This window comes from Diaporthe citri (genome assembly GCF_014595645.1).
Source record: "Diaporthe citri strain NFHF-8-4 chromosome Unknown scaffold_1, whole genome shotgun sequence".
NCBI lineage: Eukaryota > Fungi > Ascomycota > Sordariomycetes > Diaporthales > Diaporthaceae > Diaporthe > Diaporthe citri.
The window spans coordinates 6257218-6270187 of record NW_025064846.1 but is presented as its reverse complement, the minus strand read 5'-3'; the positions used below and the strand labels follow the sequence as shown (position 1 = coordinate 6270187).

Sequence of the window (12970 nt, the reverse complement as noted above, 5' to 3'; positions counted from 1 at the left end):
AGAAGCATGCTGATTTCGCGCGTGGAGACCCCTGGAGCTGGTGGGCTTACAGGGGGCTTAAGGGAGCCTGCAGACGATGTCATTCTCCACTGGGCACTTGCTGCCAGTAAAAAAGAATGGGGCGTTTCTGTCGAGAATGCGAATTTGCATTTTCGGTATCCTCCTCCACCGCGACCCCCCGGGCTCTGACAACTGGACCAAGAACGAGAGTCTGACATTGCAAAGCTATAGAAAACTTCAGCACCCTGACATGCACTGGAGCTCGCTACACGGGCATGGCTACGTTAGAAAAATTACGTCGCCTTGAGGCAGCTTCTTGTGATGTTGTCTGTAACAAGTATATCTCCTACTCCAGGTTGACTATCTCGTTGGTACGCGTATAGATAGAGAGACTCTCAGGTTTCAAGTCGCTTTTTTCGAGCTTGACTTGAAGTATTCTCCACCAACTTTGGGAACGTAGTACTCCGAATAAGCACCTTTGTAACCAAAGACAAGCCTCCCAATGGCCGCCATCACCCACATGAACAGGGCGTTGACCAAGCACCGCACGTGCTCACCGCCAGGGACCCAGAGGAAGTCCCCCGGCATCCAGCAGTCACTCAGGAAGATACAGAGCTGCAACAAACTTGGTGACACCCCGGCCACCCTGCAATCGTCGAGGTAGGTCAAGGTATTGCTGAAGAAGCGCCTCTCCATCGCGTACCGCTGCGCGTCGTACCGGTACAGTATCGACAACGGCTGCGTGCTCCCCGGCACGTTCTCGAAGCGGTGGGCCACGAACCTCGGGATGGTGATGTCGTCGCCGGCCTTGAGGTAGATCGTTTTGCCTCGCAGGTACCATAGGCCCTCCCCTGACTCGACATGGAAGGATTCCGTCTGCAGCAGATGGTAGTGGCTGATTGGGGCTTTATGGTGCGTCAGTAAAATGGTGTCACTCAGATGGGATGAGCCAGACAGGATGTGGGGGTCTTGGTGTTCTTGGGGGGGCCCAACCACTTGCGGGACCTTCATACTTGAGACTGGGGAGCACACCTCACACAAGGTAGTCACTACAATAGAGGTGAAGAAAGGGAGAACCATACCCATGAAACTGCGGGTTCCGTCAGACCACTTGTTATCAGGCGGAACCACCTGACGGCCAAAGTATTCCGTGCCTGGAGCGAAGAACTCATTTACTGCGCGGCCGTCGTCGTAGAGGATTGGATTCAAGTGCGCAACCTGGCTGCGAGGCACCACGGTGGGCTTGAGCAGCTGGAAGAGCGGCATCTTGACTGATCAAAGAGACTGACGGGAATGGACAAATCATGTGGAGTAGCGGAGACGATTTCAGAATATTAAAAATGTCTACGGGTAGCTTGGGCTGGAGCTGTAGTTAACGCCCAACCTCGTCCTTCGGCGCTCGGCTGGTGTGCATCGCAGCTGACATCCAACGCTTCTACTAAAGCACAATCCTTAGACTATTCCTGCGGGGCGATCGTGGACAATCGCATTACGGCCACCGTGTGATGGGGCCAATCACATTCTCCCTCGCCCAGGATATCAGGGCCACTGCGAAAGATGAAGAATGCTCAAGAGCTATGGCCGTCTGTTGACCTCTTTGCTCACTTTGGCGATGAGACCAGCCATCAGAACTTCGTGGCCTCAAGTGCTCTTGTCAGCCAGTATGAAACTTTGTAGTGAGGTCCTCCCAAATTCCCAGCCATGTGTGTCCGCAGTAAGTAGATGTTGACCGGCGAATTCAATCTTGATTAATGGGTATCTCTAGTTCATCCAATGCACCAAATGCTCCAAACCAAGTAACCAATACCTGGCCGTTTGCTCTCTTAGTCTAAGCCATGTGGCCTGTAAATATCGTCAGTCACCGTGAAACGAGCATTCAACTCGGGCCTGCTCCGTACCTCATGATGCCAAAATCGACCTCTTTCAATCTCAACCTGCTTGAAGCCAGTCTGCTACCAGCACAATTCAATGTGCCTGGCCGATGTGGCCAATCCCGAAAACGTCTGACGCAATGCTAGCTCACTTCTTCTTGTCCTTCTTGGATTTCTTATCCTTGTTGCTCCTATCGCCCCTGCCCTTTCTTGCCTTCTTCCTGCCGGGCTCGTTCACCTCTCCTTCCTCCGCGGCGCTGTTCGCAGCCGAGCTCTCGGCCGCCGCGGCTTTTGAGCTCTCGGCGGATATCAGGTCTGCGACCGCAGAGGAGGCATCGGAGTCCTCGGCGGGGCGCTTCTTGTTCATCCTGGCCTGGATAGCCGCCTTTGCACGCTCCTTCGCCAGCTGCTCCTTGAGCTTCGTATCAACTTCCTTGTTGTCACCAGCCTGAGACTTGGTCAGCAAACAGTTACACAGTAAAAGTGGAGGTTCCATTTGAGAATCAACATAAACAGAGTGGTCAGACCACTGGCATTTGTTCACTTACCAGGTCAGCCTTGATGAACCGGATGGCAGCCTGAGTGTTCACGCTCTGTGTACGCTGCTCAGGCGGCTCCTCGGCCTTCTTGATCTTCTCATAGTACTGCCGCACGCGGGCGAGCTCCTTAAACACCGGATGCTCCTTGGCGTCTGTTCCGTTGAGACGCAGGGCTGAGAACAGGGCCGTCTCTATTGAGTACGTGGCGAGAACGTAGAGCTTGGCCTTGTCAAGCAGGGGCAGCTTGGAGGCTACTTCGCCCAAGTTGGTCAGTATTGGCCTCAGTGAGTCCTCGAGTTTGTCCAAGTCGCAGTCGAGGCGGTCGAGATGGGGTGTGATGTCCGACACATCAGCCATGGTGGGCAACCTCGTATTACCACTGTGAGGGGATTTGAGAGTCTCAGTGAGCCCAGCAATCCTGTCACGTTGTTGAAATATGTAGACGACAATGAGGTTGAGTGGGTTGGACTGTGGTCGTTGTCTTCACTTGTGAGAACAAAGAAAGCATGGGAGGATTAAAAAGTTCGATAAGACTGATTTGGGGCATTTCTGATAAGGTACATGCAGCATGTATTTGCGTATTGGTAGCAGGGATGTGGAGGGTCGTTCCGGAGCAGTGGGTCGGCCCAGATGCAGACAGACCCCTGCCTAAAAATTTAGAGGACTGGTCTTGGACTGCATGGAAAATGTCGCCGTCATGCAGGCCTACCTCGAATTAAGACCTTTGCCTCCTGCGCAAGGTCGAATGTCCGTCCCTAACTTCCCAGCGGAAAATGACACAGAGGACAGCCCCTCCTGTCACCGGATGATCCGACTCGGCGAGCGCTGTCCAAGCTGAACCGCATATCCATATCCGCCATCCCGCGGAAGGGCACGAGAGCCCCCAACGAATCTTCATAGTTCAGCATTAGGAGAGCACCCTCGGCGCCTCCAACTTCTAGAGGCGCTCGCTCAGTCTCGATCACGCGTCTCTACTCGGATTAGTCCAGTACTATGATCTTGCAGTGGCCCTGAAGACGTCGTTCAATCTGTATTCCTTACGCAGCAGCCTACCGCGGTCGCGGGTGTTTGCGCGGATACCTCACAGACACACATCATGGAGCTGCGGTAGCATCACTGTGGGCCGGGGGGCCATGCGAGGATATTCTTCGGACCAGGCCGCCGCCGCCGCAACGGAATCACCACCTGAATCCAAGACTCAACAAGATGACGAAGAACCTCCAGATCAAGGGCGTTACGACCCCTTCTCCAAGCGTCCCAGTCTTCGAAGGCTACTCGACGACGTCGGCGAGCAGAGTCCCTACGAGATAGACTCCATTGCCGACAAAAAGCACACGCCGATAGGATTGACATACTCTACCGATCCGAGAGGGTCGCGGGCAGTGCCGCAGGAAGAAGAACGCAAGCGAGTCCACATCTTGGGATACGACCCCCGCGCGTACTTCATAGCTCACGAGCTAGCTGGAAATCCGCATCTCGACCCTGTCAAGCTTCTTGTCCACAAAAGAAACGTCATGAGGTCATGGCAAGTTGAGGGCGAGCAAGTCAGTGTGTGGAAGGGAACCCAGAGGAGCAGCCACGGCCGTGGCCGCGCAGAGGCCGAATGGATAGGTCGGGGTCGGAACGAGCCAAGCAACGAGCACATCGACCAATTGATCGTAACGCTCGCCTGCGGCGTGACCAAGACCGCGCTCGAGAACATCGTCCACAGAATCGACAACCGCACGTCCATATGCTTTGTCCAGGACGGCTTAGGTATGATCGAGCACTTGAACGCGACGCTCTTTCCGGACCCAACGACGCGGCCACACTACGTCCTGGGACACATGTCTGCCTCACTGGGATACAACAAGCAATGGTTCTTTGGGGCGAAGCTGAGGCAACCAGGAAAGCTGTTTCTGCACGCCGTGGAGAGGGGTGTAGATCTATTGCCTATGTTCAAGTTTCACCCACCAGTGGAGCGGCGTTCAAATGGGACACAGTTCTTGCGGACGCTGGTGACGACACCTGGACTGCACGCAGGCGGTTATAATCTGGAGAATTGGCTCATACAGAAGCTCCCTGCGCTGGTCTTCAACAGCGTCATCGAGCCGATGGCCGTCGTCCTGGACACGACGTACGACAACATCCCGGGCAACGAGCACGCCATCCAGCTGGCCGATGAGCTGCTGGACGAGCTATTCAACGTGATCATGGCGCTGCCGGAGCTCACCAACTCGTCAAAGGTGGTGGAGCACTGCGGGCTAGGCGCGCTGCGCAAGAAGACCATCACGCGGCTCTGGGAGAAGGGCTCGTCGCAGAGCAACATGCTCAGCCGCGTGCGGGCGGGCCAATGGGTCGACATCGACTACCTGAACGGCTATTTTATCAGGAGGGCCCGGGAGTTGGGCATCAAGGTCCCGCAGAACGAAACGGTGGTTGATGTGGTCAAAGCGAGGATAGCAAAGCGGAGGGACGAGATGAGGAACGTGATTCCCTTTGAGTCCGACAATACTCCAAACAAGCCTGCCTTCTGAAGGGAGCAGTCATATAACGATTGGGTTTTCAGTCATGCATAGCGCCGGGCCTCGTTACGAACGATCAAAGAAAGAACCTGTGCACGTATTTTTATGAGCCTTCGTGCTACACCACTCCTGTCACATATGGTCTTGTTACAACAATTGAATATCAGATATTATGAACAATCTTCACCTTGTCATCACTGACCGTGTGTGCAACTTCAATTCGATCTCAAACGTCCACCTGCATATATTCACAAGGATCTAGCCTCGTCTCTGCCGTTCTGAGGCAACTATGACCCTAAATAAGTCAATCTCATCAAATTAACTGGATTTGGCCAATATTTCGAAGTAGAGAGACTTGGTTTACCCCAAGAAATCGGGCTCCTATCGATAGCTTCCCTCCTGCCTGCCCGCCTCCAACTGACCCCGCCAAATTTCCACAGCGAAGAGCGCAGTGATCCACGCGAGCTTCCCCAGCACCCTCAGCATAACTCTTTTCAACCTTGCCCCGTCATTCCGAAGCTCACAACCATGGAAGACGCAGAACTCGAGCAGGTACAGGCGACCCTGGCGACAATTCCCGGCTGATTGGGGGATTCCATGTTGACTTTCCATATCCGTAGATCCGCAAGGCTCGCCTGGAGCAGCTCAAGGCGCAGTCAGGCGGGGGAGCCGGTGCGAGAGCAGGAGCAGGAGCAGGAGCAGGAGCAGGAGCCGGCAGCTCAGGCCAGGGATCAGCTGAGCAGCAGAAGTATGTGATCGCGTGCAGAACAAGCGCAGGTTCCTTGGCCGAAAGGCTATGCTAACGATCGTCTTCTTCAGACAACAAGAAGGTACGTGACTACTATCCCCTACAGACACATGCAACGACCCCCCGCAACGACCGTCGCGTGACTCCTCGACGGCCGCTCAACCAGCGACAACAACGCGACCCACGACCCTCCACCCCCAACTCGCCCGTGCAACGAGCAAGAGAACAACCCAAGGCTGACTTGCCACCCCAACAGCCGAGGCCCGGCAATCCATACTCAACCAGATCCTGCACCCGGAGGCGGCGGACCGCCTGGGCCGCATCCGGCTGGTCAAGGAGGAGCGGGCGGCGGACGTCGAGAACAGGCTCATCATGCTGGCGCGGTCGGGACAGCTGCAGCAGAAGGTGACCGAGACCCAGCTCAAGGACCTCCTCGCCGCGGTGTCGGCCAACCAGGAGAAGGAGAAGATCGTCGTGAGCCGGCGCAAGGCGTGGGCGGATGACGACGACGACCTGCTGGACCTGTAGTGTTGTGTGCGTGCGCGTGCGCATGGGAATGGATGATGGGCTGGGAAGTGGACGGTCATGGGCCCGCGTTGTCCCCGGGTCGGCGTAACAAGAATGTCACAAGAGCTATTGGGACTGAAGTCTGAGCCGTGATGAGATAATGATACCTTGAATGCGATGCTTTCGGCGACATCGGGTTCCAATCGTGGCATTGGTGTGCTGAGAAGTGTGATTCCCGTGGTATCTACAGTACTGTACAGCCGTCGACGGCTTCGTGCTCAAGCCTTCGTTGCTGGCCCCTTTTCAGCTGCCGCCAGTTCCTTCAGCCTCTTCCTCTCCTCCCTCTCCCGCTTCCGAATGGCCCTCAGGTCAGGCGGCTGCTCGACGCCCAGCCGAGCCCTCAGCTTGTCGACGTCGCTCTCGAGCTCCTCCTCCCAGTACACATTGATGACCTCCTCGGCGCGCCAGCCGTTCCTCAGCGCCCACGGCAGGTACACGGACGCGAAGCGGCGCCTCTCGCTCCGCTTGAGGGTGAGCGCGGCGAACATGCTGAGCCCCGTCATGGGCAGGCCCGTGTTGGCCCACTCGAACGCCTTGAGCGCGACCTCGCCCTCGCGCACGATGGGCAGGCCCGTCAGCGCGTGGTAGAAGTCGTGGCACTCGCGGTACCGCTGCATCACGTACGCGCACTCCTCGTCGTCGATGTACCGCACCGCCGACCGCGTGTCCGGCGTCACGCCCTCCCGGTCCAGCCACCCCACGTACGTGCGCCCCACCGTGTTGGGCGGCAGCCCGCGCAGCCGGGGGAGGTCCAGCGACGCCGACGTCAGCCGCGGCCGGTCGCGCAGGATCCGCCGGCCGGTCGGGGAGCGCAGCATCGCGTCGCGGAGGCGCGGGATGAAGTACGGGGTCGAGGTTGCTTCGGCGAAGGCGGCGATGAGGTCTGCGTGTGGGCGAGGGTGGTCAGCTCGGGTTCTGGGCTGGGTGATTTATCGGGATAGGGAGCTGTGTGATTACCTCCACGATATGGATTCACCAGCGACATGATGCCGGACCCGATGGCGAGTCCCGCGCGCTCGACATGTGTCAAGGGCACATGGCCAGGGTAGTTCGGCGGCGGCCTGTTGAGGACGGAGAAGGACCGCTGAGAGCTTGAAGTTGCGACGGGGATCGTGACGGCCTTGCAAACGCCATGGCTCCCTCGAGAGAGAGCCGATGCCCTCGGAAGTATCACCTTCATGCTGGTCTCAGGGCTGACCACTGGAAAACCATGTCGTGCGGGTGCATTTTCGTCGCAGACGGAAGCATGCGGCGGAAATCGTTCGATGATGCGCCGGGTCTGAGCAGAGAGCTCCGGTCAGCTCTCGGGTGCCCGTTCTACGGGGCCATTAGCGCCACCCGAGGGCGTGTGACTAGAAATGGCTTCAAGATGCTCCGTGTATTGCCCTGGGTGGTCTTGGACAACGGTCTGAGCTGCTGCAACTTCGTCTCCCTCATTTTCAAACGGAGCTCTAATATGCCAGTTAAACCTGCGGCCTTTGTTGATGGTTGAGGGTGCTCGTGAGTCACATGCTGTACGCGACTCTCCCGTCTGATCTCGCAATACTGCATCGTAGTGGTCTCCTGAAAAGAGTCATTTCTTAGGCCCATTTCAGCCGAAATTCCGGCTGGGGCTGTGAAAAGATAGGACTGCATCTATTCAGCGTCTATCCTGTCTTCGTCTTCGTTCCCTGAGCGGCCTATCATTTGCGAGCAGCTAGAAACCTCGACTTGAGACCAGTGAAGTGGAATCTTGACCATCGACTGCGACAATTCTGGGTGCATAACAGTTCTGTTTAGTTCATCACAGTACGTCCATAACCATGTTTTCATCGTTCGATTTCATCACTGACATATCCAAAGACGTAATTTCTTCTTGAGTTTTACACCTTGTCTCCTAAAGTTTACCATGGCCCTCAAAGTGGACGACAGGCTTGAGGAGGTCCACGAGGAGCTCCTCACATGGGCCAGCTCAATTGGAGTCGAGGCCGACAGGATCCGTCCTATGAGGATCTCTGGCCGTGGTTTTGGAGGTGAGTAAGCACTTGAGTGTAGTAGACTGAGACGTTCAAAAGAGCTGCAAGTTGTTGCGGCGTCAAGGATCCGTGATTACGGTTGCTCGACAAAAAGCACTACTCCCATCATATACCTACACTGCCCACCGTCTGGCGTATCAAGACATCGTCACTAACACTTCCCAGTCGTGGCAACTGACCACATCCCCAAGGACATCGATATTCTCACAGTCCCTATATCAGCCCTTCGGACAAAAGACACAGTGCCCACAACAATCGTCTCAAGCCTCCCCAAGGATGTCACCGTTCACGGCCTGCTCGCCGCGGACCTTGCCCTCAACAAGGCCGCAAATGACACAAAGTACAGCAAGTGGCAAGCAGTTGTACCCACCATAGAGGACATCCAGCAGTCCATGCCCCTCACGTGGCCAGCCTCCCTCCAGTCCCTTCTCCCCGCAGGCGCCAGCAAACTCCTGGAGAAGCAGCGGGTCAAGTTCGACAAGGACTGGGACACCGTATCAGCGGCCTTCCCCATCGAGGGCAAGGGCAAGGCTAAGGGCGGAGTGGTGAGCAAGGAGTGCACGAGGGACGAGTACATGCACGCCTGGCTGCTGGTCAACACGCGTACCTTCTACTTCGTCACCCCCAAGACGGAGAGGCTGCCCAAGGAGGACCACATGGCGCTGCAGCCAGTGGCGGACCTCTTCAACCATATCGACCGGGACGGGTGCCACGTTGCCTTCGACCACGCCGAGTCGTTCACCTTCCGGACCACGCGGGCCTACGAGAAGGGTGACGAGGTGCACATCAGCTATGGCTCGCACAGCAACGACTTCCTCCTGGTCGAGTACGGCTTCGTCCTCGCGCGGAACCACTGGGACGAGGTGCGCCTCGACGACGACGTGGTCCTGCCGGCGCTGACGAGGCGCCAGAGGGAGGAACTGGAGGATGTTGGGTTCCTGGGGAACTACGTCCTGGACAACGACACGCTCTGCCACCGGACGCAGGTCGCGCTTAGGCAGATGGCCGTCACGGGGAAATATGGTGGGCTGACCATGGATGAGTGGCGGAAGTTTGTCAGCGGGCTCGACGATGGGGAGAAGAGCCAGGCGAAAGTGGATGCCTTGGCCGTGGGCCTGTTGGAGAAGTACGAGGCCACGATCAAGACCAAGGAAAAGGAGCTGAGGAAATTGAGGTTCCAAGAGGAAGACGGGGATGAGGACATGAACGAGAGCCGGAGGGAGATCCTGTTGAGGCGCTGGGCCCAAATACGGGGCTTGGTCAAGGCCACGATCGAGCGTCTAGAAGATGAGTGATGATGTTGAATAAGTGTGTAGCCTCACCTCTGAATCCAACGAATGATACCCGGAGTGCGTGTAAGTCGAGATGGGGAGTCGCATTTCCGAAAGCCAGGCACAAGAAAGTCGCGATACACTTCAATGCCGCAGGTGTTCTTCTCCTCAATACCTAGATACTATGTGGCTTATGGAAAGGACATGTTCATATAGAAACAGTTGGAGTTTTGTTTTCTTTGCTCTCTTTCCATTTTCGTCCCGAGTTTGTTTCCCTAGCCATCTGACTATGTTGCTCAGGGCGCTACCTGCCTCTCTAATCACCTCGTGTAAATCCATAGGCGCAGGATAATATGCCTACAATGTAGTTACAGCTTCAAATCAAGCCGATTTGCAAGCGAGACCGATAGTCTAGGTGGCTTTACAGATCCCTCCTCGTGTATCGAAGCGGTATACTCCTTACAGTTCAAGCTCTTGGCTTGTCATCGTATTCCCCTGCTCGACACGTCTGTCCTGACGTTCTCCTTTCGGAATGCAAGACCCGTTGCTTAACACAGTAACAGTATCTCTTCGCAAGTCCCAGATACCTGTTGTAATCGCGACTTTCGTTTGAAAACGCAGGCTTGACGGTATGCGCTTCCCTGGGGGCGGCTTTCCGTCAAGACAGAATTGCGTTCTGGAGCCCGCATGCCACTCTCGCCTCTCTCACTCCCAAGCGAGGGTCAGCCTTTCAGGTCAGCCTTCTTCAGCTGTAACAAGCAACTCCTGGCATTTGGCCAGGAGCAAGCCCACTCTTCCACTGGGGCAGAGCCTGTCTTGAGCATCCCAACATAGCTCCAACCACCATTCGACCCTGGACTCGTACACAGACAAAATAGGACCGCAGCAATCACCACTGTCAACAAATGGTACTCGAAGGCAAGCATCACGACACCTTTCATCATCCAGGGAAAGGAGTCATACACACATAGGCAGACACCGTACAGAGAAAAGACAAAGTCGCCTGGCTTCACCAACAACGCCACAAACAAACCTAGCAACGCAACATTTGTGTCAAAATCAATGATTTTCCATTGCCTGCCCACAGGCTTAACTACCGGGACCGCCCATTCCAATGCAAATTGAGTGTGAAAATATCCGCAAGAAGTTTACGAAACTCTTTAAGACCCCTCCTGTGAACGCCATCCTTTGTCTCTGGAAAGCCCTAGAAGGGACTGTACGACTGAGGCAAGTCAGCCGATAGAAAACGTAAATCAACGGTGATGAACATCCGCAATATCTGCCTCAATCCCGGGGGCATGATTCTCTGGAAACGTTGGGAAAAGATAGTACGCCAAATTGCGACTGTCGACTTCTGAACTCCTGGCGGGAAATAAGTGGTTCGGGCCACTAATATTTCTGCACGAACTTGTGCTCGAGTATCTTCAACAGGCGCCACAAGGCTGAGGCGACTGAAAGAGGACACCAACGGATCGAGCCCTGCGAAGTGGCCTCCTGAGATTTGAACAGAAGGCTGAGATGGGCGGTCTAGTTCTCGTTTTCGAAACCAAACGCACAAGTCCAGCCTCGTGCTATTCGCGTTCTTCCCCCTGCCTTGGCAAGCAGCCTCAGCGAACTAGGCGGTGAAATTCGTCAAAGGCAGGCGACTTGGTCGCCACAGACCCATCAACTTTGTTTGCAACGTGAGGCTGGCTGGCTTATTCCTGTTTTCGTGGTTATACAATGTGGTGATGACAATCCAGGTGTCTCACTAGGTGGCGGCGGCTGCTATGCGATACTGCTTTCCTCGAGTCAAAGTCATGGCATACCTCAGCGGTCGATTCGGGATTCACGAAATGCCGTTGAAAGTCCCCAAGCTTACTCGCCGCGAGGTCTCTTAGTTCCGTGAGGGTTGCCCCAGTCGCCGCCGCCACCGCCGCCGGCTTGGTTTCCGCCGTAACCGCCTTGGTTTCCACCGCCAAAGAAGCCTGGGTTGAACTGGTTAGGCATGCCGTTGAATCCTGAAAACACAGATATATGTCAGTTGCAGCACAACACGAGATAAAGTGCAGAACAATCCAATAACAAGAGCAAAACAAAAACACGCAAAGAACTGAACAGAAACAAGCTCGAAGCGAACGAAGACAAAACCCAAGAACAAAGCAAAGAGTAAGGTCACCACAAGATCCGAGAGCAGCTCCACCAACATGCAAACGCAACCTCATTGAAAACAAAACCGCAGCAACACAGGGAGACTTACCCATTCCACCCATCATGTTCATGCCCATGTTAGGCATGCCGCCCATACCCATGTTAGGCATTCCTCCCATGCCCATGCCGTTCATACCAGGACCTCCCATCATGCCTCCGCGGCCTCCACGCATGGCTCCCATGCCAGGCGCGCCACGGTTCATGCCGCCACCGCGGTTGAAGCCGGCCCCGCCGAAGCCTCCGCCACCCATGGGATTGTTGAATCCGCCCATGTTGTTGTTGAAGGCGTTCATGTTTGAGTTTCCATAGTTGGGATTGAAGCCACCCCGCATCCCGCCGCGGTTGTTGTATCCGCCTCGGCCCCGGAAGCCTCCCTGGAAGCCACCGCCTCCTCCTCCACCGGCCTGGAAGTTGTTTGCTGGTCCGGCATTGTTGAAGTTGCCAGGGCCGGCAGGCGCACCGCGACCAGCGTTGTCGCGAGCACGCTGCGGCGCGTCCTTGGGAAGGGTCTTGAAGGGGTTATTGCCTGGGCTGTGGTAGGAGACTGTCGGGCGACGCTGCTGGTTGTGACCGGAGCCATTTTCGTCGCTGCTGAAAACGGACTCTATGTGCCGCTTCGTTGCGGTTGCAGCCTGACTGGAGGCAAGCTCGACGTAGGCTTGTCTGTTGTGAAAGAATAGTCAGCCGGAACAAATCCAGCACCGCGAAGTAATTAGATGTGACGCACCCTTTGCTCTTTCCATTCACCTTGTGCTCGCTAAACGTAATCTCCTTGAGCTCGTCCTCGCAGTCAGCGTCATAGACCCAATTCCGCACTTCGTCTTCCGTATTCCACCACTGCAGCTCGGAGATCAGTAGTGCTGCAGTGGCGCTGGGGTCAACAGGACGGTCGTCTGGCTCCGACTTCCGCTTGACACCCTGCTGGGGAGCTGATGGGCTCGAGGCGGACTGGTCATTGCTCTGCTCGCCATGGCCATTGTCATTGCCGTTGCCATTCTGTGCTTCGTGGTCGGCATCGCCCGACTCGGGAGCGCCGTCCATGTGGGTATTGTCGCCGTAGTCTTCGGCACCAGTATGCTGCTGCTCTTGACCGCCATCCTGGGCGTCGCCGTAGACGTCAATCTCGTAGTCCTCCTCGGCCATTGTGGCAGCCTAAACTTTGATCAATTGGAAACGACGAATTCGAGGTTCTTTGTTGAAAGAGGTGTATTGATTGTCTTGTCTTGCTGGGTCAGAAGTACACGAGTCCAGTTGTCTGTTGTCGC

The 12970-nt window shown here is 55.8% G+C and overlaps 7 protein-coding genes across 7 annotated transcripts; 3 read left to right on the top strand and 4 right to left on the bottom strand.

The window, feature by feature from the left end:
• Nucleotides 1-402: 402 nt before the first annotated feature.
• On the bottom strand, nt 403-1266 carry INS49_001661 (uncharacterized protein; the record flags this gene model as incomplete). The annotated part of the gene is made up of 2 exons (XM_043162485.1): nt 403-905; nt 1083-1266. 2 exons carry the CDS (start codon nt 1264-1266, stop codon nt 403-405), a joined length of 687 nt encoding a protein of 228 aa, XP_043030991.1.
• Nucleotides 1267-2019: 753 nt separating this feature from the next.
• On the bottom strand, nt 2020-2767 carry INS49_001660 (uncharacterized protein; the record flags this gene model as incomplete). Its single annotated transcript, XM_043162484.1, has 2 exons — nt 2020-2319; nt 2420-2767. The coding sequence occupies 2 exons, from the start codon at nt 2765-2767 to the stop codon at nt 2020-2022; spliced, it is 648 nt and encodes a 215-aa protein (XP_043030990.1).
• Nucleotides 2768-3543: 776 nt separating this feature from the next.
• Nucleotides 3544-4926, top strand: INS49_001659 (uncharacterized protein; the record flags this gene model as incomplete). The annotated part of the gene is made up of 1 exon (XM_043162483.1): nt 3544-4926. One exon carries the CDS (start codon nt 3544-3546, stop codon nt 4924-4926), a length of 1383 nt encoding a protein of 460 aa, XP_043030989.1.
• Nucleotides 4927-5442: 516 nt separating this feature from the next.
• Nucleotides 5443-6190, top strand: INS49_001658 (uncharacterized protein; the record flags this gene model as incomplete). Its single annotated transcript, XM_043162482.1, has 4 exons — nt 5443-5466; nt 5535-5662; nt 5734-5744; nt 5919-6190. The coding sequence occupies 4 exons, from the start codon at nt 5443-5445 to the stop codon at nt 6188-6190; spliced, it is 435 nt and encodes a 144-aa protein (XP_043030988.1).
• Nucleotides 6191-6447: 257 nt separating this feature from the next.
• Nucleotides 6448-7409, bottom strand: INS49_001657 (uncharacterized protein; the record flags this gene model as incomplete). The annotated part of the gene is made up of 2 exons (XM_043162481.1): nt 6448-7112; nt 7187-7409. The coding sequence occupies 2 exons, from the start codon at nt 7407-7409 to the stop codon at nt 6448-6450; spliced, it is 888 nt and encodes a 295-aa protein (XP_043030987.1).
• Nucleotides 7410-8117: 708 nt separating this feature from the next.
• Nucleotides 8118-9539, top strand: INS49_001656 (uncharacterized protein; the record flags this gene model as incomplete). The annotated part of the gene is made up of 2 exons (XM_043162480.1): nt 8118-8241; nt 8410-9539. The coding sequence occupies 2 exons, from the start codon at nt 8118-8120 to the stop codon at nt 9537-9539; spliced, it is 1254 nt and encodes a 417-aa protein (XP_043030986.1).
• Nucleotides 9540-11372: 1833 nt separating this feature from the next.
• Nucleotides 11373-12848, bottom strand: INS49_001655 (uncharacterized protein; the record flags this gene model as incomplete). The annotated part of the gene is made up of 3 exons (XM_043162479.1): nt 11373-11515; nt 11755-12368; nt 12433-12848. 3 exons carry the CDS (start codon nt 12846-12848, stop codon nt 11373-11375), a joined length of 1173 nt encoding a protein of 390 aa, XP_043030985.1.
• Between the last annotated feature and the right edge of the window lie 122 nt (nt 12849-12970).